We start from the raw sequence: 27,557 nt of genomic DNA, 5'->3' as shown, positions 1-27,557 counted from the left end.
TTGCTAAAACTCATCACTCACGATGCATTTTGCATCATCATGATGATGTGACCGGTGACACTTATTTGAAAGTACAATATCTTGAAAACTTGACTGCTGACATGCAAAACATTTTGGGACTGTATCAACAGTGGACTAATGAAAATAATACCAAAATATAATTTTGAGTGGATTTTCCCTTTAATAGGAGTCTCCAAATGTGCTGTACTGTGCTGAGGCATGGTCCTACAGACATGCCAAAAGTTACCTCACCTCAGTCCACTCCTAAAGAGTCTCCAAAGAATCAAACTGGGCACTGTGACTGAAACCCGATACACAGCATGTGTGATGCTTAATAGAGTAATGCTCCTCAGTCCTTTGCCCCTCAGTGAACTGTCTCCTACTGAGAGAGAGGGCCACAGAGAGGGAGGGAGCCAGGGAGGGTGGGAGGGGACAGCTCATGGCCGACAACAATCGTGGCAGACTTGGTCTACCCTGGCACAGCTCAACCCCGAGCAACTCACATTCCCTCAGATACATACACAGCATACACAGAGATTGTCGCCTCACTTCGAGTCCTTAGGAAACTATGCAGAATTTTTTTTTTATGTATTATTTCTTACATTGTTAGCCCAGAAAATTTGAAGTGTTATTACATAGGGCCGGGAAGAACTATTGGATATAAGAGCGACGTCAACTTACCAACACTACGACCAGGAATACGACTTTCCCGAAGCGGATCCTTTGTTCATACCACCACCCAGGAAATTGGATCTAATGCCAGAGGCCGACCCAAAACAACGTCGCCATAGAAGAGTTAGACGGAGCGGCCTCCTGGTCAGACTTCAAAGGCGTGCACACCACACACCGCTTCCGAGTACATTACCTGCCAATGTCCAGTCTCTAGACAACAAGGTGGACGAAATTAGGACAAGGGTTGCCTTCCAGTGAGACATCAGAGATTGTAACATTCTCTGTTTCACGGAAACATGGCTCTCTTGGGATATGTTGTCGGAGTCGTTACAGCCACCGGATTTCTTCATGCGTCGCGCCGACAGAAACAAACATCTCTCTGGTAAGAAGAAGGGCTGCGGTGTATGCTTCATGATTAACGACTCATAGTGTAATCATAACAACATATAGGAACTCAAGTTGTTCTGTTCACCTGACCTAGAATTCCTTACAATCAAATGCCGACCACATTATCTCCCAAGATAATTATCTTCGATTATAGTCACAGCCGTGTATATTCCCCCAAGCAGATACCTCGACGGCCCTCAAGGAAACTTCACTGGACTCTATGTAAACTGGAAACCATATTGAGGCTGCATTTATTGTAGCTGGGGATTTTAACAAACCTAATTTGAGAACAAGGCTACATAAATTCTATCAGCACATTGACTGTAGCACTCACACGGGCAATACACTGGACCACTGCTACTCTAACTTCCGCGATGCATACAACGCCCCCCCCTGCCCTCCCTTCGGCAAATCTGACCACGACTCCATTTTGCTCCTACCGTCCTATAGGCAGAAACTCAAACAGGACGTACCCATGACTAGAACCATTCAACGCTGGTCTAACCAATAGGAATCCACGCGTCAAGATTGTTTTGATCATGCGGACTTGGAAATATTCCGAGAAGCCTCAGAAGAGGGAATCAAGCCTACAGGGAGGAGGTGAGGGCACTTGGAATGTGGTGTCAGGAAAACAACTTTTCACTCAACGTCAACAAAACAAAGGAGATGATCGTGGACTTCAGGAAACAGCAGAGAGAGCACCCCCCTATCCACATCGACGGGACAGTAATGGAGAAGGTGGAAACATCACGGACAAACTGAAATGGTCCACCCACACAGACAATGCAGTGAAGAAGGCGCAACAGTGCCTCTTCAACCTCAGGAGGCTGAACAAATTTGGCTTGTCACCTAAAACCCTCAAGCTTTTACAGATGCACAATTGAGAGCACCCTATCGGGCTGTATCACCGTCTGGTACGGCAACTGCACCGCCCTCAACCGCAAGGCTCTCCAGAGTGTGGTGCGGTCTGCACAACACATCACTGAGAGCAAACTACCTGCCCTCCAGGACACCTACAGCACCCGATGTCACAGGAAGGCCAAAAAAACATCAAAGCTGGGACCGAGAGACTGAAAAACAGCTTCTATCTCCAGGTCATCAGACTGTTAAACACCCATCACTGACTAAGAGAGGCTGCTGCCCACATTTAGACTCAAATCATTGGCCACTTTAATAAATGGATTACTCATTACTCATCTCATATGTATATACATATGTATATACAGTTGAAGTTTACATACAGTTGAAGTCGGAAGTTTACATACACCGTAGCCAAAAACATTTCAACTCAGTTTTTCACAATTCCTGACTTTAAATCTGAGTAAAAATTCCCTGTCTTAGGTCAGATAGGATCACCACTTTATTTTAAGAATGTGAAATGTCTGAATAATAGTAGAGAGAATGATTCATTTCAGCTTTTATTTCTTTCATTACATTCCCAGTGGGTCAGAAGTTTACATACACTCAATTAGTATTTGGTAGCATTGCCTTTAAATTGTTTAACTTGGGTCAAACGTTTTGGGTAGCTTTCCACAAGCTTCCCCCAATAAATTGGGTGAATGTTGGCCCATTCCTCCTGACAAAGCTGGTGTAACTGAGTCAGGTTTGTAGGCCTCCTTGCTCGCACACGCTTTTTCAGTATGCCCACAAATGTTCTATGGGATTGAGGTCAGGGCTTTGTGATGGCTACTCTAATACCTTGACTTCATTGTCCTTAAGCTATTTTGCCATTTGGAAGACACATATATCCACATCATTTTCCTGCCTGATGATGCCATCTATTTTGTGAAGTGCACCAGTCCCTCCTGCAGCAAAGCACCACCACAACATGATGCTGCCACCCTCGTGCTTCACTATTGGAATAGTGTTCTTCGGCTTGCAAGCCTCCCCCTTTTCCTCCAAACATAACGATGGTCAATATGGCCAAACAGTTATATTTTTGTTTCATCAGACCAGAGGACATTTCTCCAAAAAGTACGATCTTTGTCCCCATGTGCAGTTGCAAACCGTAGTCTGGCTTTTTTTATGCCGGTTTTGGAGCAGTGGCTTCTTCCTTGCTGAGCAGCCTTTCGGGTTATGTCGATATAGGACTCGTTTTACTGTGGAAATAGATACTTTTGAACCTGTTTCCTCCAGCATCTTCACAAGGTCCTTTGCTGTTGTTCTGGGATTGATTTGCACATTTCGCATCAAAGTACGTTCATCTCTAAGAGACAGAACGCGTCTGCTTCTTGAGCAGCTATGACAGCTGCGTGGTCCCATGGTGTTTATACTTGCGTACTATTGTTTGTACAGATGAACTTGGTACCTTCAGGCATTTGGAAATTGCTCCCAAGGATGAACCAGACTTGTGGAGGTCTACAATTTTTTTCTGAGGTCTTTCCTGGTTTCTTGATTTTCCCATGATGTCAAGCAAAGACGCACTGAGTTTGAAGGTAGTTCTTGAAATACATCCACAGGTACACCTCCAATTGACTCAAATTATGTAAATTTGCCTATCAGAAGCTTCTAAAGCCATGATATAATTTTCTGTAATTTTCCAAGCTGTTTAAAGGCACCGTCAAAGGCACAGTCAACTTAGTGTATGTAATCTTCTGGCCCACTGGAATTGTGACACAGTGAATTATAAGTGAAATAATCTGTCTGTAAACAATTGTTGGAAAAATTACTTGTGTCATGCACAAAGTAGATGTCCTAACTGACTTGCCAAAACCATAGTTTGTTAACAAGAAATGTGTGGAGTGGTGGAAAAACGAGATTTAATGACTCCAACCTAAGTGTATGTAAACTTCCGACTTCAACTGTAATGTATTTTAAACCATCTATTCCATCTTGCCTATGCAGCTCGGCCATCGCTCATCCATATATTTATAGGTACATATTCTTATTCCATCTCTTTACATTTGTGTGTACAAGGTAGATATTGTGGAATTGTTACACTACTTGTTAGATATTACTGCACTGTCGGAACTAGAAGCGCAAGCATTTCGCTACACTCGCATTAACATCTGCTAACCATGTGAATGTGACCAATAAAATGATTTGAGGCTTTCCCTCCCATGGTCCATGGCTGTGTGTGGAGCAGGAGGGGATAGGTTGTATATAAATAATGGGAACGTTACAGTAACTGGCCAGCAGCCAGCCAGCCAGCTCTCCTGCCTGGCACGGTGTAAAAATAAAACAACAGTGAGAGAGAACGAGAGAGAGAAAGAGAATCAGGATGCACCCCAAATAGCACCCTATTCCCTTTGCAGGACACTACTTCTGACCAGAGCCCTTTAACGTAGTGCACTATAATGTAGAGATTCGGGTGCTATTTGGGACACAAGCTTAGTCAGTGATCGATTACCTAGGACCCCGGAGCGTGTTTTAGGCTGCCTACTTGCTGGTGTCACATTCAGAGAGCAGCCAGAGGACTTGTGGGAAGACAGGACATGCAGGCCAGCTGGGCCGGAGGGAGGGAGACCCCACCACAGAACAACTCCTGTCCCTGTCCGCTGTGCTGTCATCTCATTCAATAGGTAGAAAAGAAGATGCACGTTGCTGAGTGAGTGCACTACGATGTCAATTCCTTCAATGCCTTGGTGGCCATCTGGTTTGTGCTTTAAAAGCCTTCGTCAGCGGTAAAGGAATGCCTCATGGCTGTCTACTCTGTGGCATTACTTCAGCCAGAGCCACGGGGGTGGGAGGGGAATGATCTCATGTTTCAATATCCCATTACTCATCTCACCACAAACACTCCATATACTTCCGCCTTCCATAGATCCACTGGGGTTCACAGGGGAAGCGAGAAAGTTATTGAGTCGTTAGTATCTAGCATATCTATCCATCTATCTATAACATCATTATTGGATTGGAGTATGTATTTATATAGAGAATGTGATGGGATTGACAAACAGGGTTCAGATCATTGACCTTAGGAGGACGGCTGAGTAATCAAGGTGAGCGTCCCCTCTCAGGCAAAATAATCCTACACGTTCTCTTTCACACAGGGCAGACCGCAGTACTAGGCCAGCACAAACTGTCGACTGCTATCCTGTTTTGTCTATCCCAGACACTGCTGTTCATCCTGTGTCTGCAAGCACAGTCAAATAAACACAGTTGGCTATTTATTAGCAAAGCCATGAATCAGAAATTCACAGTATCTCTTGAAGAATATGTGCTGCATTACCTCCCTTGCAAGCTGGAGTGCTTGGTAGACAAAATTGCATGACTACAGTAACATGACTACAAATAAGCTAAGCATTACGAAAGGTCTTATGCTTTCGTCAGACTAAGCATGTTTTCCCCAACTAGAAAAGAACACTACTTTGCAGACATTGAATGTATCCCAAATGGCACCCTATTCCCTATATAGATCTCTGGTCAAAAGGAGTGCACTATGTGTCCTAATCAATAGCTAAACAGCATATAGGGTGCCATTTGGGACACATACAGTACCAGTCAAAAGTTTGGACACACCTACTCATTCAAGGGTTTTTCTGTATTTTGACTATTTTCTACATTGTAACATAATAGTGAAGGCATCAAAACTATGAAATAACACATATGGAATCATGCAGTAACAAAAAATGATTTAACAAATCAAAATATATCTAATTCTTCGAAGTAGCCACCCTTTGCCTCCATGACAGCTTTGCACACTCTTGGCATTCTCTCAACCAGCTTTAAGAGGTAGTCACCTGGAATGCATTTCAATTAACAGGTGTGCCTTGTTAAAAGTGGAATTTCTTTCCTTCTTAATGCATTTGAGCCAATGAGTTATGTTGTGACAAGGTAGGGGTGGTTACAGAAGATAGGCCTATTTGGTAAAAGACCAAGTCCATATTATGGCAAGAACAGCTCAAATAAGCAAAGAGAAACGACAGTCCATCATTACAGACATGAAGGTCAGTCAACGTGGTACATTTCAAGAACTTAGAAAGTCTCTTCAAGTGCAGTTACAAAAACCATCAAGCGCTATGATGAAACTGGCTCTCATGAGGACCGCCACAGGAAAAGAAGACGCAGAGCTACCTCTGCTGCAGAGGATAAATTCATTAGAGTTACCAGACTCAGAAATTGCAGCCCAAATAAATGCTTCACAGAGTTCAAGTAACAGACACATCTCAACATCAACTGTCCAGAAGAGACTGCATGAATAAGGCCTTCATGGTCGAATTGCTGCAAAGAAACTACTACTAAAAGGACATCAATAAGAAGAAGAGACTTGCTTGGGCCAAAAAACATGAGCAATGGACAGTAGCCCGGTGGAACTCTGTCCTTTGGTCTGATGAGTCCAAATTTGAGATTTTTGGTTCCAACAGCCGTGTCATTGTGAGATACAGAGTAGGTGAATGGATGATCTCTGCATGTGTGGTTCCCACCGTGAAGAATGGAGGAGGAGGTGTGATGGTACTTTGCTGGTGACACTGTCAGGATTTATTTAGAATTCAAGGCACACTTAACCAGCATGGCTACCACAGCATTCTGCAGTGATACGCCATCCCACCTGGTTTGCCCTTAGTGGGGCTATCATTTGTTTTTCAAATGGACAATGGCCAAGAAGGAGAATGATGGAGTGCTGCATCAGATGACCTGGCCTCCACAATCACCCAACCTCAACGAAATTGAGATGGTTTGGATTGAGTTGGACCGCAGAGTGAAGGATAAGCAGCCAACAAGTGCTCAGCATATGTTGGAACTCCTTCAAGACTGTTGGAAAAGCATTCCAGGTAAAGCTGGTTGAGAGAATGCCAAGAGTGTGCAAAGCTGTCATCAAGGCAAAGGGTGGCTACTTTGAAGAATCTAAAATATATTTAGATTTGTTTAACACTTTTTTGGTTACTACATGATTCCATTTGTGTTATTTCACAGTTTTGATGTCTTCACTATTATTATACACTGTAGAAAACAGTAAAAATAAAGAAAAACCCAAGAATGAGTAGGTGTGTCCAAACGTTTGACTGCTTCTGTACTTTCACAGCAATAAAACTATTGCTGTCCAACATGGTAGCAAGCACATAATCTTGTGAAATTATTCTGACTTCACAGCAATATAAATCAAATATTTACTTATCCGACAGGTTAAGTCATAGGCGCCTTCAGAATGTGCGGTCTACATTGGGCCTACCGGTATATTTGAGAGGCCATCGTTCAAAAATCATTTGAAAAACAAGTTAAAAGAAGAGCCTATACCTATGGCTAATTCATGGTAGGCTGAGTAAAAGTATTGCCACACGGTTACTACCATCAGCATCAGTCACCTATCAGCCATCTGGTGGGTTGGTTTAGCAGACTGACAGGTGGTCAAGCCTCTCAGATGAGAAAGCCCCGCAGGGTCTGTGGCGTCAACAAGGAGGGGATATCAGTTTCCTTCCAACCCAAGAGAGGAGAGACAGAGACCACCCTCCAATCTGCCAGTCCACTCCAGACCCTACCCTTCCCCCCCAAGCTGATACTGTCTCATCCTCTGTTCATGCTGAGACAGACTGGACGACCTTGTTGTTAATCTGCCAGTACTGCAAGTTTCCTGTCCTGTCTGCCCAGTACGGCCAGAGTAAGTGGCTAACAATGATGGTGATATCTAGTGTTTCCCTGAGCTCTGTGCCAGCTATGCTGCTTAAATCTGCTGAAACCCTGAAGGCAGCACACTGTAGCTGTCCAAATGTTGGCATCTATTAAACGTATTGCATCGGAGCCATGAGAGTGTGCAGCTTTTCTTTTCTAAGTGAACCAATAAGAGAGACTACAGAAGAGACCGGCATACAGTAGTCTTCATAAAGAGGAAGGTAGAGCTCATGGGAGCCAAATATTTACTGCCTCAGGATTCAGGCTATTCTTAGTAGTCGAAGCATTCATTTGAGCTGTATTTTTGTATTCTCCTATGCATTTCTTATTTTGTCCATCCATTGCCTTAAGTCTTTACGGCATCCTTCTGAGAATACAGCAGGCTCAATTGCAAGCTTGCAGTTACAAAGGCTCAGGCTGTAGTAAGACCCTCCAGCAGAGAGCTGCAATGCAGCACAGAGGCAGAGCAGAGCCCACTCCTCTTCTCTGGAGCAGAATGGTCTAAGGAGTATTCCCCTCACACATACGCACATGCAACCCCCCCCCCCCCCCCCACACACACACACACACAAACACACAGTGCTACTACTGACCCAGTTTGCTGCAGTGCGGTGCGTTCATGACGAGGGTCTGTGGCACACATCTATTCATGCATGTTAGATTTATCCAGCAGTAGGACATTTAATTCTCACTGAGGACATTTATTCCACATCACTAGACATGCCATCAGAGGTCTCTTCACAGTCCTCAAGTCCATCACATATTTTCGGCAAGGCAATGCACAGTATTATAAGGAGCGATGATCGCATGGAACTCCAATCTCCCATTACTCAAGCAAAAAGCAAAATTTGATGTAAAAAAATATAAAACATCTCATGGCACATTAGGGACTGTGAAATGACACACAAACACAAGCACACACACAATCTAACACACACAATCTTTAGTTGTGTTGTTTGCAAATCATTGTATTTAAACGTGAGACAGTTGTTGTCCATCAGTGTTTTGTTGCTCGTCGTGTTTTATGTTTTTGTGTCGATCCCAGGAAGAATAGCTGCTGCTTCGGCAAAAGGATTCAAATTAACCAATACACGACAGATGCTGCTTCAGAGGACCGAGCCATACATTCATTCAAACCCCATACAGTACTATCCTGTTCAATAATCGCACATATCGGATCGGGTGTGTTCGTAAATTCACACTGGAGTGCCATTTGCTCCATCTCTGCTAGGGTGAGCTGGTTAGGCTGTTTTCATGTTTTCCAGAGCGTTGGTGACTGTAACTGTACTCCAGCTGGCAACAATTTAATTACGCTTTTTTTGCCAACGTTTACTGACAGCAGCCATATTCAACGGGTGTTGAGCGTTCATAAATTCATCAGTTATGCTGCGCTCTGACACACTCAGACGAGAGAGCTCCGAAATCGGAGTAGATAGCCAGAGTGAATTTACGAACGCACCCATCATTCTAGATTGCACTGTATATATAGCACAATGGAAATTGACCTAAAGTGTGCTGCATTCAGGTTCTGCCATAAATGTTCTTACAATAAAGAGGGTTATGTAAAGGTGTCATTTAAGACATTTGCAGCAAATGCTGATATCCTTCAGTCATCATAGACAAAACTAGTTGTACAACAAGGCCATTGTAAATCAAACAAATATCCTCCCTCGCCACACACTCAGCATTCAACAAATTGGGATCCTGATATTCCAGTTTCCCCATTCCCACATAGATGACTGTGCTGTACGGATGCGCGTCTTGATGATAAAACCAGCTGGCCCTGGGGGCCTATCAGTTATGAAACCACATAGGATTCATGTACAGAAACCACATAGGATTCATAACATCATGTGCCAGTAGAATGGAACAGTCCCACAATGATATAAGGCTACTTACTACTACAACAACACTACAGACAGACTAGAGTAAGACTTGGCATAGACAATCTCCTGTTTCTGCAGCCTAAAGCAGCTTGATGTAGGCTACAAGTACACCCCCTTGGACAGGATGCTAGTCAATCAGACCAAGTGTTGTATAAATAGAAAAATCTCATATTCTGAAGAATATGAGCAGGTAGAGCTAGTGAAACATTACTATATAGCCTAATGTTTTACTCATAAAAAGGGATACATCTATGGGGACCAGACCAGTTCATCTTTAATTAATGAATAGCTTTTGCCCAGATGTAATTTGTGTAGCTGTGCACAGGCACATCCAGTACCAGTCAAAGGTTTGGACACACCTACTCATTCAAGGGTTTTTCTTTATTTTTACTGTTTGTTTTCTACAGTGTAGAATAATAGTGAAGACATCAAAACTATGGAATAACACATATTTAAGATTTTAGATTCTTCAAAGTAGCCACCATTTGCCTTGATGACAGCTTTGCACATTCTTGGCATTCTCTCAACCAGCTTCACCTGGAATGCTTTTCCAAGAGTCTTGAAGAAGTTCCAACATTTGCTGAGCACTTGTTGGCTGCTTTTCCTTCACTCTGCAGACTACCTCGTCCCAAACCATCTCATTTTGGTTGAGGTCGGGTGATTGTGGAGGCCAGGTGATCTGATGCAGCACTCCATCATTCTCCTTCTTGGTCAAATAGCTCTTACATAGCCTGGATGTGGATGTGGTGGGTCATTGTCCTGCTGAAAAACAAATGATAGTCCCACTAAGCGCAAATCAGATGGGATGTCATATCGCTGCAGAATTCTGTGGTAGCCATGCTGGTTCAGTGTGCCTTGAATTCTAAATAAATTCTGACAGTGTCACCAAGTTCCCCCACACCATCACACCTCCTCCTCCATGCTTCACAGTGGGAACCACACATGCAGAGATCATCCATTCACCTACTCTGTATCCCACAAAGACACAGCGGTTGGAACCAAAAATCTCAAACTTGGACTCATCAGACCAAAGGACAGATTTCCACCGGTCTAATGTCCATTGCTCATGTTTTTTGGCCCAAGCAAGTCTCTTCTTCTTATCGGTGTCCTTTAGTAGTGGTTTCTTTGCAGCAATTCGACCATGAAGGCCTGATTCTCACAGTCTCCTCTGAACAGTTGATGCTGAGATGTGTCTGTTACTTGAACTCTGTGAAGGATTTATTTCTCTTAACAGGAAAAGAAAACATCAGCAGATTCCCTGGGAATACATTACATAGTTGGAGAAGCAATTCTCCAAGCCGCAGCTTCCTACTAATTGTCAAACATAGACAACTGATACATTATACTGGTTGTTGGGGTGGGATTTGCATGGGGTGGCTTCATAATTGATTTGGGTATCCATCATTTCTTCCCCATTGGTAGGAAGAAGTTTGGTCCAAATCAGATGTTGGGTACTGTATTTACTGAATATTATCTGAATCCTATAAATTAAAATGCAATAAATGTAATTAATATTAGCTTAATTTCTCAGAGACCAAATGTTATTTTAACAAAATAACTACAGAAACAGAAACTAACTACAGAAACAATTTTTAAATAATCTGATATGGTGGGTGTCATGGCTTGCTGAAATGACATGGAAAGACAACAGAAAAAAGAACAACAAACATTGCATTGAAGTTGACTAAACAAGTAGCAGAAGGACAAGATGTGGGAATTTAAACAAGGTGCAGGACTAGGCATACACAGCCAACGTATTCCCTGTACTACTACACATTCATTGTCACGTATTTCTGTGGATTTCTCCACAAATTAGGTGCAATTGTTGGGTGTGGTTTTGGTGTGTAACGGGTGTTCACCGCGGTCACTCACCCAGCTGGGTAAGCCACTAGTCCGGAGCGAGGGTCGCAGGCCAAAGCACGGTTCCCAAATGCTGTGATCCCCAGCACCTTCTCTAATGTGACCTGAAAAATCAATAACACAAAGCTTATTACATCTCCACAATAAAATGAATGGAAACACACATTACATTACACCATGTACAGTGCCTTGCGAAAGTATTCGGCCCCCTTGAACTTTGCGACCTTTTGCCACATTTCAGGCTTCAAACATAAAGATATAAAACTGTATTTTTTTGTGAAGAATCAACAACAAGTGGGACACAATCATGAAGTGGAACGACATTTATTAGATATTTCAAACTTTTTTAACAAATCAAAAACTGGAAAAATTGGGCGTGCAAAATTATTCAGCCCCTTTACTTTCAGTGCAGCAAACTCTCTCCAGAAGTTCAGTGAGGATCTCTGAATGATCCAATGTTGACCTAAATGACTAATGATGATAAATACAATCCACCTGTGTGTAATCAAATCTCCGTATAAATGCACCTGCACTGTGATAGTCTCAGAGGTCCGTTAAAAGCGCAGAGAGCATCATGAAGAACAAGGAACACACCAGGCAGGTCCGAGATACTGTTGTGAAGAAGTTTAAAGCCGGATTTGGATACAAAAAGATTTCCCAAGCTTTAAACATCCCAAGGAGCACTGTGCAAGCGATAATATTGAAATGGAAGGAGTATCAGACCACTGCAAATCTACCAAGACCTGGCCGTCCCTCTAAACTTTCAGCTCATACAAGGAGAAGACTGATCAGAGATGCAGCCAAGAGGCCCATGATCACTCTGGATGAACTGCAGAGATCTACAGCTGAGGTGGGAGACTCTGTCCATAGGACAACAATCAGTCGTATATTGCACAAATCTGGCCTTTATGGAAGAGTGGCAAGAAGAAAGCCATTTCTTAAAGATATCCATAAAAAGTGTCGTTTAAAGTTTGCCACAAGCCACCTGGGAGACACACCAAACATGTGGAAGAAGGTGCTCTGGTCAGATGAAACCAAAATTGAACTTTTTGGCAACAATGCAAAACGTTATATTTGGCGTAAAAGCAACACAGCTCATCACACTGAACACACCATCCCCACTGTCAAACATGGTGGTGGCAGCATCATGGTTTGGGCCTGCTTTTCTTCAGCAGGGACAGGGAAGATGGTTAAAATTGATGGGAAGATGGATGGAGCCAAATACAGGACCATTCTGGAAGAAAACCTGATGGAGTCTGCAAAAGACCTGAGACTGGGACGGAGATTTGTCTTCCAACAAGACAATGATCCAAAACATAAAGCAAAATCTACACTGGAATGGTTCAAAAATAAACATATCCAGGTGTTAGAATGGCCAAGTCAAAGTCCAGACCTGAATCCAATCGAGAATCTGTGGAAAGAACTGAAAACTGCTGTTCACAAATGCTCTCCATCCAACCTCACTGAGCTCGAGCTGTTTTGCAAGGAGGAATGGGAAAAAAGTTCAGTCTCTCGATGTGCAAAACTGATAGAGACAAGCGACTTAGCTGTAATCGCAGCAAAAGGTGGCGCTACAAAGTATTAACTTAAGGGGGCTGAATAATTTTGCACGCCCAATTTTTCAGTTTTTGATTTGTTAAAAAAGTTTGAAATATCCAATAAATGTCGTTCCACTTCATGATTGTGTCCCACTTGTTGTTGATTCTTCACAAAAAAATACAGTTTTATATCTTTATGTTTGAAGCCTGAAATGTGGCAAAAGGTCGCAAAGTTCAAGGGGGCCAAATACTTTCGCAAGGCACTGTAGTTAAATAATTCATACACAAACTACAGACCAAATGTGTGGTATTTTGCTAAATAAAAGCAGGTGTTCCTAATGTTTTGTACACGCATAATGATTTGCATGTCATTGTGGCAGTATGGGGAAAACACTGCATGAAACCATCTTTACTCTTCAGATGTAAAACACACATCCTCCCTCACACACTCTCTCTCTGTCTCCTCCTCTCACATAAACACACATACCATTGTCTCTCCCACAAGCACATACACACACTGTTCCCAACTTTAAAAACGTTGGGCACCAAACAGAATGTAATGAGCACCAGAAAGAGAGAGATTGTTTTATATAGTTTAGGCTTACATTACATGCTGACCACACCACTATGGTGTATGTATGTGTAGCAAAATAAATGTACAAATACATGCATTTCAATCATTGTACCCACACTGCTCGCACGCGTTGGTTCTACTTGTGACGCTTAACACGCTGCAAGTCCTGCCTCTCCCATCTCCTCATTGGTTTTTAGGAGCATATACCAACGTAGGTGATTGAAAGATTAACTGAGGCCCACACTGCAGTCAAGTCGGTAGTGGTAATGCACCTTAAAGTTGGTTGCCAACCACCATATAAAGTCCAAAGAAGAAGAAGAAGAAGCCTGAATCAACATGCGCGTGGTAGCAGACCCTTTTCCTTTCTTCCAGTGCCAATCAAATTTGCCTCGATCTAATGTCAAGTTACCGGGTTGCTAGCTAGCTAGATAACATGACTGAATGGCGTTGTTTGTTATCAAACCAATAATTAGCGTCCAGGTATTAATAAGGTAGCTCCGGTTGTATTGGTCATTGTCACGAGAATTATGTTCTCAATGTTTATAAACCAATTCAATTAAACTACTCAGTCTGCTAAATCAGGATTTGTAAGATACTGATTGAAATGAAAACAGACAGAGGCCCAGTCTACAGTAGTCATTCACAGGGACATTCTAAAGTCAAGAATACAAAACAATTCATTTTATACTGGCTTCTCACGCCCACACATCCATACACACACACATTCACACTAACATTAGCACACAATGCCCTGCTACGCACACACATTCACACTAACATTAGCACACACATCCATACGCACACACATTCACACTAACATTAGCACGCAATGTCCTGCTACACACACACATTCACACTAACATTAGCACACACATCCATACGCACACACATTCACACTAACATTAGCACACACATCCATACGCACACACATTCACACTAACATTAGCACGCCATGTCCTGCTACACACACACACATTCACACTAACATTAGCACACACATCCATACGCACACACATTCACACTAACATTAGCACGCAATGCCCTCCTATGCACACACATTCACACTAACATTAGCACGCAATGCCCTGCTATGCACACACATTCACACTAACAGTAGCACACACATCCATACGCACACACATTCACACTAACATTAGCACACAATGCCCTGCTATGCACACACATTCACACTAACAGTAGCACACAATGTCCTGCTATGCACACACATTCACACTAACATTAGCACACAATGCCCTGCTATGCACACACATTCACACTAACATTAGCACACACATCCATACGCACACACATTCACACTAACATTAGCACGCAATGCCCTGCTACGCACACACATTCACACTAACAGAAGGGATCCTACGCACATACTGTCTCACTACCCAGCCGACAGAGATTAGGGAGACCTTGAGACGTACTCCCCGTTCTCTCCCAAATCTCTAGTCAGGTCGGCGCCGAAGTTTGCTCAGACAGTCTGTCTTTAAAATACCATAAAGATAAACATTAGCTATATTGTTTGGCCCTAATTCTGACTAGAACTACACATTTATTGATTATAATTTTATACATTCTAATCAATTCCATACAATTATATGGTTTCAGGGTGGAATATTCTAATAATTCAATTAACAGATAAATCGCATTGACAGTCATATTTTCTTAACCATTTGAGCTAGAGACGAGATGTTTTCTTTGCTGTAAAGCACGCATGCCTGTCGCGAAACTGGTTTTCCTCCCTGGCACTGCAGCGTGACAGCGAACTTAGATTGGCCTGTGCTCTTGGTTATATCAGGTCAATGTACCAACTTTGCTCGCTCTGTGTGCTGCTCCAATGTACAAATGTAATAACAGAAGACTAATCTGGGTCTGCATCCCCGCTCGCTATCACGGCTAAATTCTATTTTAAAAACTGATGAAGGAATAGGGGAACAAGCACCAGAGGGTAGATCGGTAGGGCCGAAACATTTAGTAGTATCCTCTGAAACTGTACTGTAGTATTCTAACCCTAACTCCAAAGCAATACATTTTTGGTCCAATACAAATCCAATACAACACATTATTGAGTACCGCTCTCCATATTTTCAAGCACAGTGGTGGCTGCATCATGTTATGGGTAGGCTTGCAAGCGTTAAGGACTGGGGGTCTATGGACCAAAGATATATGGAATGGTCAAAATAAGTGCACTATGTGAGGGAAACGGGTGTCATTTGGGATCCATCCACTAATGCTACTATAGGTTCAAGGCTACATACAGTGAGTAATCTTCTAGAGCTCCACTCACTGCCTTAGAAATAAATCAGCCCCAGGATAACAAGAAAATCCACTCCTTACTTCCCCCGTACTCAAACAAAAGCGGCATATTCCTTTGTCTGACTCCCTACTCCAGAGTGCTTCACACTAAGCCAGTAGGCTGTCTGCAAAAGCTTTCCATCACCTCTTATTAGCCTACACCCTAAGAAAACAAATGAATGAAGCTCACTTCAATAATAAAACAACCACAGCAAGGCTGATGATGACTCACATTATGTATATATCATTAAGCAAAACTAAATACAGACAATAGGAAGAAGTAGCATGACTTCAACACATCCAGGCTGTGGAAGGACTATTTGACCAAGGAGAGTGATGGAGTGCTATATCGGATGACCTGGCCTCCACAATCACCCGACCTCAACCCAATTGAGATGGTTTGGGATGAGTTGGACCGCAGAGTGAAGGAAAAGCAGCAAGTGCTCAGCATATGTGGGAACTCCTTCAACACTGTTGGAAAAGGATTCCTCATGAAGCTAGTTGAGAGAATGCCAAGAGTGTGCAAAGCTGCCATCAAGTCAAAGGGTGGCAACTTTAAATAATCTAAAATGTAAAATATATATTGATTTGTTTAACACCGTTTTGGTTACTACATGATTCCATGTGTTATTTCATAGTTTTGATGTCTTCACTATTATTCTACAATGTAAAAAAAATAAAGAAAAACATAATGGTGTACAAGACACCTTTCTGATTTGCGCCTGTCTGAGTGGACTAATCCATTGTGGAGACCGCGGGGATGGCTCAGTGCTACTGAAATTGTATATGGTTATATTACATAAGAACATTGTTGCAACACTAATAAAAATAATATTATTTTATAACAAATGCGCTTTCTCCCGCGTTGGATAGTGGTCGCTGTCCGCGGTTCTGAAACACATCAGTGTGCTTTTGAATTGGTGCCTTTTCCTAGACCATGTTGCTATGTGCATAATAGCAAAGTTAACCAGCATATTGGGGTTGAGAACAATGCGGCGGAGGCAGCAGCAGAATGAGGAGACTAGAAAACAACCCGTGCCTTATTGTCTAAGAAAAGTGAGTAGAGAGGAAACCAAAAGTTAATAATCAATAGCCTAACTGCTGTTGTGCCTGGCTTTATAAATCATCCATATACACTACCGTTCAAAAGCTTGGGGTCACTTAGAAATGTCTTTGTTTTTGAAAGAAAAGCGCATTTTTTGTCCATTAAAATAACATCAAATTGATCAGAAATACAGTGTAGACATTGTTAATGTTGTGAATAACTATTGTAGCTGGAAACAGCTGATTTTTCATGGAATATCTACATAGGCGTACAGAGGCCCATTATCAGCAACCATCACTCCTATGTTCCAATGGCACGTTGTGTTAACTAATCCAAGTTTATCATTTTAAAAGGCTGATTGATCATTAGAAAACCCTTTTGCAATTATGTTAGCACAGCTGAAAACGGTTGTTCTGATTAAAGAAGCAGTAAAACTGTCCTTATTTAGACTAGTTGAGTATCTGGAGCATCAGAATTTGTAGGTTCGATTAGAGGCTCAAAATGGCTAGAAGCAAAGAACTTTCTTCTGAAACTCCTCAGTCTATTCTTGTTCTGAGAAATGAAGGCTATTCCATGGGAGAAATTGCCAAGAAACTGAAGATCCTGCGGTGCACTACTCCCTTCACAAAACGCAAACTGGCTCTAATCATAACTGGCTCTAACTGGCTCTAACCATAATAGAAAGAGGAGTGGGAGGCCCCGGTGCACAACTGAGCTAGAGGACAAGTACATTAGAGTGTCTAGTTTAAGAAACAGACGCCTCACAAGTCCTCAACACCAGTCTCAATGTCAACAGTGAAGAAGCGACTCTGGAATGCTAGCCTTCTAGGCAGAGTTGCAGAGAAAAAGACATATCTCAGACTGGCCAATTAAAAGAAAAGATTAAGATGGGCAAAGAACACAGACACTGGACAGAGGAAGATTGGAAATAAGTGTTATGGACAGACAAATCTAAGTTTGAGGTGTTCGGATCACAAAGAAGAACAACCGTGAGACGCAGAAAAAATGAAAAGATGCTGGAGGAGTGCTTGACGCCATCTGTCAATAATGGTGGAGGCAATGTGATGGTCTGGGGGTGCTTTGGTGGTGGTAAAGTGGGAGATTTGTACAGGGTAAAAGGGATCTTGAAGAAGGAAGGCAATCACTCCATTTTGCAACGCCATGCCATACCCTATGGACAGCACTTAATTGGAGCCAATTTCCTCTTGATCTGTTTCACCTGTCGTTGTGATTGTCTCCATCCCCCTCCAGGTGTCGCCCATCTTCCCCATTATCCCCTGTGTATGTATTCCTATGTTCTCTGTTTGTCTGTTGCCAGTTTGTTTTGTTCGTCAAGCCTACCAGCGTTTTCTCCCTTGCTCCTGTCCTTGCTATAGTTCCTGTTTCCCGGTTTTGACCATTCCTGCCTGCCCTGACACTGAGCCTGCCTGCCGTCCTGTACCTTTGCCCCACCTATCTGGATTACTGACCTCTGCCTCACCTGACCCTGAGCCTGCCTGACGTCCTGTACCTTTGCCCCACCTATCTGGATTACTGACCTCTGCCTGACCTGACCCTGAGCCTGCTTGCCGTCCTGTACCTTCGCCCCACCTATCTGGATTACTGACTTTTGCCTGCCCTTGACCTGTCCTTTTGCCTGTCCCTGTTCGAATAATAAACTTTTGTTATTTCGACACTGTCTGCACCTGGGTCTTACCTTAAGCATGGTACCTACAACAGGACAATGACTCAAAGCACAGCTCCAAACTATGCAAGAACTATTTAGGGAAGAAGCAGTCAGCTGGTATTCTGTCTAATGGAGTGGCCAGCACAGTCACCTGATCTCAACCCTATTGGGCTGTTGTTGGAGCAACTTGACCATATGGTATGTAAGAAGTGCCCATCAAGCCAATACAACTTGTGGGAGGTGCTTCAGGAAGCGTGGGGCGAAATCTCTTCAGATTACCTCAACAAATTGACAACTAGAATGCCAAAGGTCTGCAAGGCTGTAATTGCTGCAAATGGAGGATTCTTTGATGAACGCAAAGTTTGAAGGACACTATTATTTAAATTAAAAATCATTATTTATCACCTTGTCAACATATTGACTATATTTCCTATTCATTTTGCAACTAATTTCATGTATGTTTTCATGGAAAACAAGGACATCTCTAAGTGATCCCAAACATTTGAACGGTAGTGTACATCTACAGAAATAAGACAGATCCTGCTTCTGTTGCCTGTTTGAGTGTTAGTTTAATAGCCTACTGATTCCATGAGCACCAATTCCATTGTCAAGTAAACAATTTCACAGATTCGGCTGTTTTTAATCTTTGCTTTAATGTAATAAAGGATTTAAAAACTTGTTTGTAAAGTTAGAACAGCCTCTGATATTATTTATAATTTCTTTAGTGTTATTTACACTGTTCCAAATTGTCAGAAAAAAAAATAACGCTCCTTTTTCTTGATATCCTTCTTATTGTTATTATTACTATTAGGATCAGCATTTTAATAATAAGTCTTGTCATTCTCATTAGTAGCCTTAGTAAAGCAGCCTTGTATATCCACAATAGAGCTATAGGCCTAAGAGCACATCCTGTTAAGTCTTAATACCGTAACTTACTTAGGCCTATATTTTAATACTTACAGTATATAGGATACTGGATCAAACATTCATTCGTTCATATCATCACACAGCATCACACAGCATTTATGATTTGAAATGCAAATCAAGCATTTGTTTTAAAATTAAATAAAGCGAGCCTTGAATAATTAGCTTAAACAATAAATAAATCGTTCCATTTTGGAAATTGCATTCACGAATGAACGTGACTGGTTTTAGTCTTTGCTGTAATAAAGGATGAGCAAAAAAATGTTACATCAAACTCTCTGGTACTAGTGGTGGTCGGTACCATTTAAGATGGGGGAGGATAACTTTTTTTTAATGAGCATGGCCTTATTTCTATTACACCATATTGGATGACAGTAAATCATATTCCATTCAACCAGTTCAATGTAACATTGATAGGTTTAGGCAACAACATGATACTAGAATTTTCCCTATACCCATCATGAGGTTGCTACAACCTAGCCTATGAATGAAAGTTTACATTGTAGGTGCACAGGTCGAGATAATTTTGAGTAATCAAGGTGACAAACAGCGACACATTCAAGACTGCCGTGGGCACTCTTGCCTGCATCTACCTGATCTAGGATGTAATCATTAGTCCAACAGTTGCAAACAAGAGTTTCTATTGGACAAATTCAGGTATGTTTATCCCTGTCTCGTTGTTTGCTTCCGTTTAATTACGTTTTTCAACAGAATTGGCGCAATGAATACAACCCTGATTACACACAAACACAGCTAACTTTCATAGCAGCCACATACTAACACCTTCTCGTTTCACCTTTTCCCTTTGCTTGTGGAATTCAGTGCACAACTCACCAGCTGTCTGTGACCAGGAGAAAAAAACCTTTCCAAGCCAAACCTTCATATGATGGTCGCTTACCACTACACACAGCCTACATTGTTGTCACCATCTTATCTAATGTCAGAGTCAACATAACTACTTCAACTAACGCATTAGTAAACCAGCTACAGTCACGCAGTACAGTGTGTACAGTTACAGTGTTGGATAGCCATAGCCAGCTAGCTAACATAGCATCCCTCTCTTTTTGAGCCGGATGTTTGAGTAGGCTAAATTAACTAGCTGCATTTTATGCTAGCTAAGTAAGTGAAAAGAAAATACTACATAACAAATCTCTCTTGCTTCTCCTTCATTTTTGAAGAAATTAATTTGTTTAAAAAGTTTTACTATTGTCTTTCTCTCTCTTTGAGTCAACTACTCAACACATGTTATGTACTTCAGTGCTATCTAGCTGTAGCTTATGCTTTCAGTACTAGATTAATTCTCTGATCCTTTGATTGAGTGGATAACATGTCAGTTCGTGCTGCAAGAGCTCTGATAGGTTGGTGGACGTCCTCCCGAAGTTGTCATAATTTCTGTGTAAGTCTATGGAAGGGGTGAGAACCGTGAGCCTCCTAGGTTTGTATTGAAGTCAATGTTGGAGGACAGAAGCTAGCTGTCCTCCAGCTACACCATGGCACTACCCTCATTGCAAAACAGTGTGTTTAAATCAATTATTTGGTGATGTAAATATATTTAATATAGTTTTATCTAAAATCTATCACTATTTTTATATTTGGTCCTATTTTTCCTCCTCTGAGGAGCCTCCACTGTCTGGTACGCTTATAATGTATTTAGTGTCATTTACATTTTTCCAAACAGTTAGAAAATTATATTGTAATCTAACAGCACCAGTTTGGGACACATAATATGCACGCAGTGCTGGCTTCTTACTTATTTTTCTAGATCTCCAGTATGTTCTACAACTTCGTCAAATTCATTCCTCACATCCGACTTCCCCTTTACCTCATGAGAAACCAGTAAACATTCCCTCGTTTCGGATTTATTTGTCACGTCCTCTGCCTCTATTTTATGGTGTTCGGAGTTTGTTATAACCAATTTATTGATGTGATTACGATATGCTATAGGTCAGGCCTTATTGGTCACGTACATGTGATTCATTAATGTGTCACGTAAAGAGAGCAATGGTTGAGGGAATAAGGAATGTTTTTCCTATACAAATGAGGGATTACGGTAACAAAACTTTTCAGTCAGAAATGGCTGTAATTATACTGCAGCTTAAGCAACACAGACAAAGCGATAAACACTTTGATGTTCTGTGGTGGTCGCTGCAGCAGAGACAGCACGATAAACACTGATGTTCTGTGGTGGTCGCTGCAGCAGAGACAGCACGATAAACACTGATGTTCTGTGGTGGTCACTGCAGCAGAGACAGCACGATAAACACTGATGTTCTGTGGTGGTCGCTGCAACAGAGAGGAGAGAGACACAACAGGTGCTAGTCACACAGTCACTCAATGTCTTTTTTTTGTAACACGTAATAAGTCTGAGCCAGGCCAGGCCCAATCAAATCAATTACTGGTCGGACACTCTCTCGTCATTTGTGTGTCTTAATTATGTAATCCAACAGTGTGCTTAAAGCATCAGACAAGCTCAGTGTACATAGTTGATTTGTCTATATATGGAAAAATACACGTTTTGACATTTCTACCAATCGATTGGTTGAAAGAACAGGCGACTCTTGGTCGACCAATATTTATTTTAGTTGGAAACAGCCCTAAATTAATTAAATGACTATCCGGATTACCTGCATTGATCCTTTTTAGAGGTTGACCGATTAATTGGTATGGCAGATTAATTAGGTCCGATTTCAAGTTTTCATAACAATCGGCAATCAGCCTTTTTGGACGCTGATGAGGGCCGATTACATTACAATCCACGAGGAGACTGTTTGGTAGGCTGACCACCTGTTACACAAAAGGACCTGTGGGTAAGTTGCAAGCTAGCATTAAACTTAACTTGTAAAAAACAACAAATCTTAACATAATCACGAGTTAACTAAACATGGTTGATGATATTACCAGGATAACTAGCTTGTCCTGCGTTGCATATAATCAATGAGGTGCCTGTTAATTTGTCATCAAATCACAGTCTACTTCAACTTTGCCAAACGGGTGACAATTTAACAAAAGCGCATTCGTGAAAAAAGCACAATCGTTGCACAAATGTACCTCACCATAAACATCAATGCCTTTCTTAAAAATCAATACACAGAAGTATATATTTTTAAAACCTGCATATTTAGTTAAAAGAAATGCATGTTAGCAGGCAATATTAACTAGAGAAATTGTCACTTCTCTTGCGTTCACAGTGCAAGCAGAGTCAGGGTATATGCAGCAGTTTGGGCCGCCTGGCTCGTTGTAAACTATGTGAAGACCATTTTTTCCTAACAAAGACAGTAATTAATTTGCCATAATTTTACATAATTATTACATAACATTGAAGGTCGTGCAATGTAACAGCAATATTTAGACTTAGGGATGCCACCCGTTAGATAAAATACGTAATGGTTCCGTATTTCACTGAAAGAATAAATGTTTTGTTTTCGAAATGATAGTTTCATGATTTTACCATATTAATGACCAAAGGCTCGCATTTGTGTGTTTATTATATTATAATTAAGTCTATGATTTGATATTTGATAGAGCAGTCTGACTGAGTGGTGGTAGGCAGCAGCAGGCTCGTAAACATTCATTCGAACAGCACTTTACTGCGTTTGCCATCAGCTCTTCTCAATGCTTGAACCATAACGCTGTTTATGACTTCAAGCCTATCAACTGCCGTGATTAGGCTGGCAATACTAAAGTGCCTATAAGAACATCCAATAGTCAAAGGTTTATGAAATACAAATGGTATAGAGAGAAATAGTCGACGCGTCATAATTCCTATAATAATGACAACCTAAAACTTCTTAACTGGGATAATTGAAGACTCATGTTAAAAAGGAACCACCAGCTTTCATATGTTCTCATGTTCTGAGCAAGTAACTTAAACATTAGCTTTTTTACATGGCACACATTGCACTTTCACTTTCTTCTCCAACACTGTTTTTGCATTATTTAAACCAAATTGAACATGTTTCATTATTTATTTGAGACTAAATTGATTTGATGTATTATATTAAGTTAAAATAAACGTGTTCATTGTTCATTCAGTATTGTTGTAATTGTCATTATTACTTACATATATACAGTATATCACAAAAGTGAGTAAACCCCTCACATTTTTGTAAATATTTGAGTATATCTTTTCATGTGACAACACTGAAGAAATGACACTTTGCTACAATGTAAAGTAGTGCGTGTACAGCTTGTACGGTATAATAGTGTAAATTTGCTGTCCCCTCAAAATAACTCGACACACAGCCATTAATGTCTAAACCGCTGGCAACAAAAGTGAGTACACCACTAAGTGAAAATGTCCAAATTGGGCCCAAAGTGTCAATATTTTGTGTGGCCACCATCAGTTTCCAGCACTGCCTTAACCCTCTTGGGCATGGAGTTCACCAGAGCTTCACAGGTTGCCACTGGAGTCCTCTTCCACTCCTCCATGACGACATCACGGAGCTGGTGGATGTTAGAGACCTTGCACTCCTCCACCTTCCGTTTGAGGATGCCCCACAGATGCTCAATAGGGTTTAGGTCTGGAGACATGCTTGGCCAGTCCAGCACCTTTACTCTCAGCTTCTTTAGCAAGGCAATGGTCATATTGGAGGTGTTTTGGGGGTCGTTATCATGTTGGAATACTGCCCTGCGGCCCAGTCTCCGAAGGGAGGGGATCACGCTCTGCTTCAGTATGTCACAGTACATGTTGGCATTCATGGTTCCCTCAATGAACTGTAGCTCCCCAGTGTCGGCAGCACTCATGCAGCCCCAGACCATGACACTCCCACCACCATGCTTGACTGTAGGCAAGACACACTTGTCTTTGTACTCCTCACCTGGTTGCCGCCACACACGCTTGACACCATCTGAACCAAATAAGCTTATCTTGGTCTCATCAGACCACAGGACATGGTTCCAGTAATCCATGTCCTTAGTCTGCTTGTCTTCAGCAAACTGTTTGAGGGCTTTCTTGTGCATCATCTTTAGAAGAGGCTTCCTTCTGGGACGACAGCCATGCAGACCAATTTGATGCAGTGTACGGCGTATGGTCTGAGCACTGACAGGCTGACCCCCCACCCCTTCAACCTCTGCAGCAATGCTGGCAGCACTCATAAGTCTATTTCCCAAAGACAACCTCTGGATATGACGCTGAACACGAGCACTCAACTTCTTTGGTCGACCATGGCGAGGCCAGTTCTGAGTGGAACCTGTCCAGTTAAACCGTTGTATGGTCTTGGCCACCGTGCTGCAGCTCAGTTTCAGGGTCTTGGCAATCTTCTTATAGCCCAGGCCATCTTTATGTAGAGCAACAATTATTTTTTTCAGATCCTCAGAGAGTTCTTTGCCATGAGGAGCCATGTTGAACTTCCAGTGACCAGTCAGTATGAGGGAGGGTGAGAGCGATGACACCAAATTTAACACACCTGCTCCCCATTCACACCTGAGACCTTGTAACACTAACGAGTCACATGACACCTGGGAGGGAAAATGGCTAATTGGCCCAATTTGGACATTTTTACTTAGGGGTGTACTCACTTTTGTTGCCAGCGGTTTAGACATTAATGGCTGTGTGTCGAGTTATTTTGAGGGGACAGCAAATTTACACTGTTATACTGTACAAGCTGTACACGCACTACTTTACATTGTAGCAAAGTGTCATTTATTCAGTGTTGTCACATGAAAAGACATACTCAAATATTTACAAAAATGTGAGGTGTGTACTCACTTTTGTGAAATACTGTATATATAAAAATATCGGTTGATTAATCGCTATCGGCTTTTTTTGGTCCTCCAATAATCGGTATGGTGTTGAAAAATCATAAATCAGTCGACCTCTATAATCTTTTTTTAACTAACTTCATTGCACTGACTATGCAAACACACTGGTCTCTACCCACACACACTTACACCCCAACACACACACACACACACTGCTGTTACTGCTCCACATATGCTACTGCTACAGCTCAGTCTCTTATCTAGTCTGTTGCCTAGTCACTTTACCCCTACATACTGTGCCTTCGGAAAGAATTCAGACCCCTTGACTTTTTCCACATTTTTGTTAGGTTACAGCCTTCTTCTAAAATGGAATAAATCGTTTTTTTTTCTCATCAATCTACACACAATACCCCAAAACTGACAAAGCAAAAACTGTTTTTTTGAAATATTTGCTAATTTATTACAAATAAAAAACTTTAATATCATATTTAAATAAGTATTCAGACCCTTTACTCAGTACATTGTTGAAGCACCTTTGGCAGCGATTACAGCCTCGAGTCTTCTGGGGTATGATGCCAAAAGCTTGGCACAACTGTATTTGGGGAGTTTCTCTCATTCTTCTCTGCAGATTCTCTCAAGCTCTGTCAGGTTGGATGGGGAGCGTTGCTGCACAGCTATTTTCAGGTCTCTCCAGAGATGTTTGATCGGGTTCAAGTCCAGGCTCTGGCTGGGCCACTCAAGGACATTCAGAGACTTGTCCCGATGCCACTCCTGCATTGTCTTGGCTGTGTGCTTTGGGTTATTGTCCTGTTGGAAGGTGAACCTTCACTCTCAGTCTGAGGTGCTCTGGAGATGGTTTTCATCAAGGATCTCTCTGCACTTTGCTCCGTTCATCTTTGCCTCGATCCTGACTAGTCTCCCAGGCCTTGCCGCTGAAAAACATCCCCACAGCATGATACTGCCACCACCATGCTTCACCGTAGGGATGGTGTCAGGTTTCCTCCAGAAGTGACACTTGTCATTCTGGCCAAAGAGTTCAATCTTGGTTTCATCAGACCAGAGATTCTTGTTTCTCATGATCTGCGAGTCTTTAGGTGCCTTTTGGGAAACTCCAAGCGGGCTGTCATGTGCCTTTTAATGAGGAGTGGCTTCCGTCTGGCCACTCTACCATAAAAGCATGATTGGTGGAGTGTTGCAGAGATGGTTGTCCTTCTGGAAGGTTATCTCCCATCTCCACAGAGGAACTCTAGAGCTCTGTCAGAGTGACCATCGAGTTCTTGGTCACCCCCCTGACCAAGGCCCTTCTCCCCCGATTGCTCCGTTTGGCCAGGAGGCCATCTCTAGGAAGAGTCTTGGTGGTTCAAAACTTCTTCCATTTAAGAATGATGGAAGCCACTGTGTTCTTGGGGACCTTCAACGCTGCAGAAATTGTTTGGTACCCTTCCCCAGATCTGTGCCTCGACACAATCCTGTCTCGATGCTCTACTGACAATTCCTTCGACCTCTTACCTTGGTTTTTGCTCTGACATGCACAGTCAACTATGGGACCTTATATAGACAGGTGTGTGCCTTTCCCAATCATGTCCAATCAATTGAATTTACCACAGGTGGACTCCAATCAAGTTGTGGAAACATCTCAAGGATGATCAATGGAAACAGGATGCACCTGAGCTCAATTTCGAGTCTCATAGCAAAGGGTCTGAATAATTATTTCAATAAGGTATTTCATTATTATTATTATTATTATTATTATTATACATTTTTAAACATTTCTGAAAACACACTTTGTCATTATGGGGTATTTTGTGTAGATTGCTGAGGATTTGTATTTACTTAGACGTTTCCACTTCCCAATAACAGCACTTACAGTTGACCGGTGCAGCTTTGAAATGTTACACACTGACTTGTTGGAAATCCCTTGGTGGCATCCTATGACAGTGCCACGTTGAATGTCACTGAGCTCTTCAGTAAGGCCATTCTACTGCCAGTGTTTGTTTATGGAAATTGCATGGCTGTGTGCTCGATTTTATACACCTGTCGGCAACAAGTGTGGCTGAAATAGCCAAATCCACTCATTTGAAAGGCTGTCCACACATTTTTGTATATATAGTGTAGCTACCTAAATTACCTCGCGCCCTTGCACATCGATTCAACAGTGTTACTCTCTATATAGTCATGTTATTTTGACTCTTCATTGTTATTCACTGTTTATTTAGTCCTCGTGTCAGTATTTATTGGTCTACACCTGCTGTATGTTTCAAATGACATTTTATTTGGAAAGGACCAGTAAGTAAGCATTTCACTGTTAGTCTACACCTACAAATAAAATGGTCTTTACTATACATGAAACCTTGTCATATTGATTACATTCTTGGACTTAAACTTCAAATGTACAGTGTTATTGTCACAGATGGAGATTTAGCCAACAAACAATCAAACTGGACAGTTCTAT

At 41.9% G+C, this 27,557-nt stretch overlaps 1 protein-coding gene across 8 annotated transcripts in view; it reads right to left on the bottom strand.

The window, feature by feature from the left end:
- The window catches only part of mapkbp1 (mitogen-activated protein kinase binding protein 1), a 77,183-nt gene that overhangs the window by 47,364 nt on the left and 2,262 nt on the right, over window positions 1-27,557 (bottom strand). For all 8 annotated transcript variants that reach the window (XM_036953814.2, XM_090211011.1, XM_090211012.1 and 5 more), the window contains exon 2: window positions 11,367-11,458. In XM_036953814.2, coding sequence (XP_036809709.2) covers window positions 11,367-11,458 — 92 coding nt within the window. The remainder of the gene's footprint in view (window positions 1-11,366; window positions 11,459-27,557) is intronic.

The sequence above is a fragment of the Oncorhynchus mykiss genome, chromosome 19, assembly GCF_057628025.1.
Source record: "Oncorhynchus mykiss isolate SJ-2025 chromosome 19, ASM5762802v1, whole genome shotgun sequence".
In the NCBI taxonomy this organism is placed as follows: domain Eukaryota; kingdom Metazoa; phylum Chordata; class Actinopteri; order Salmoniformes; family Salmonidae; genus Oncorhynchus; species Oncorhynchus mykiss.
The sequence above is the reverse complement of the archived record's forward strand: the minus strand, read 5'-3'. Positions and strand labels throughout refer to the sequence as shown.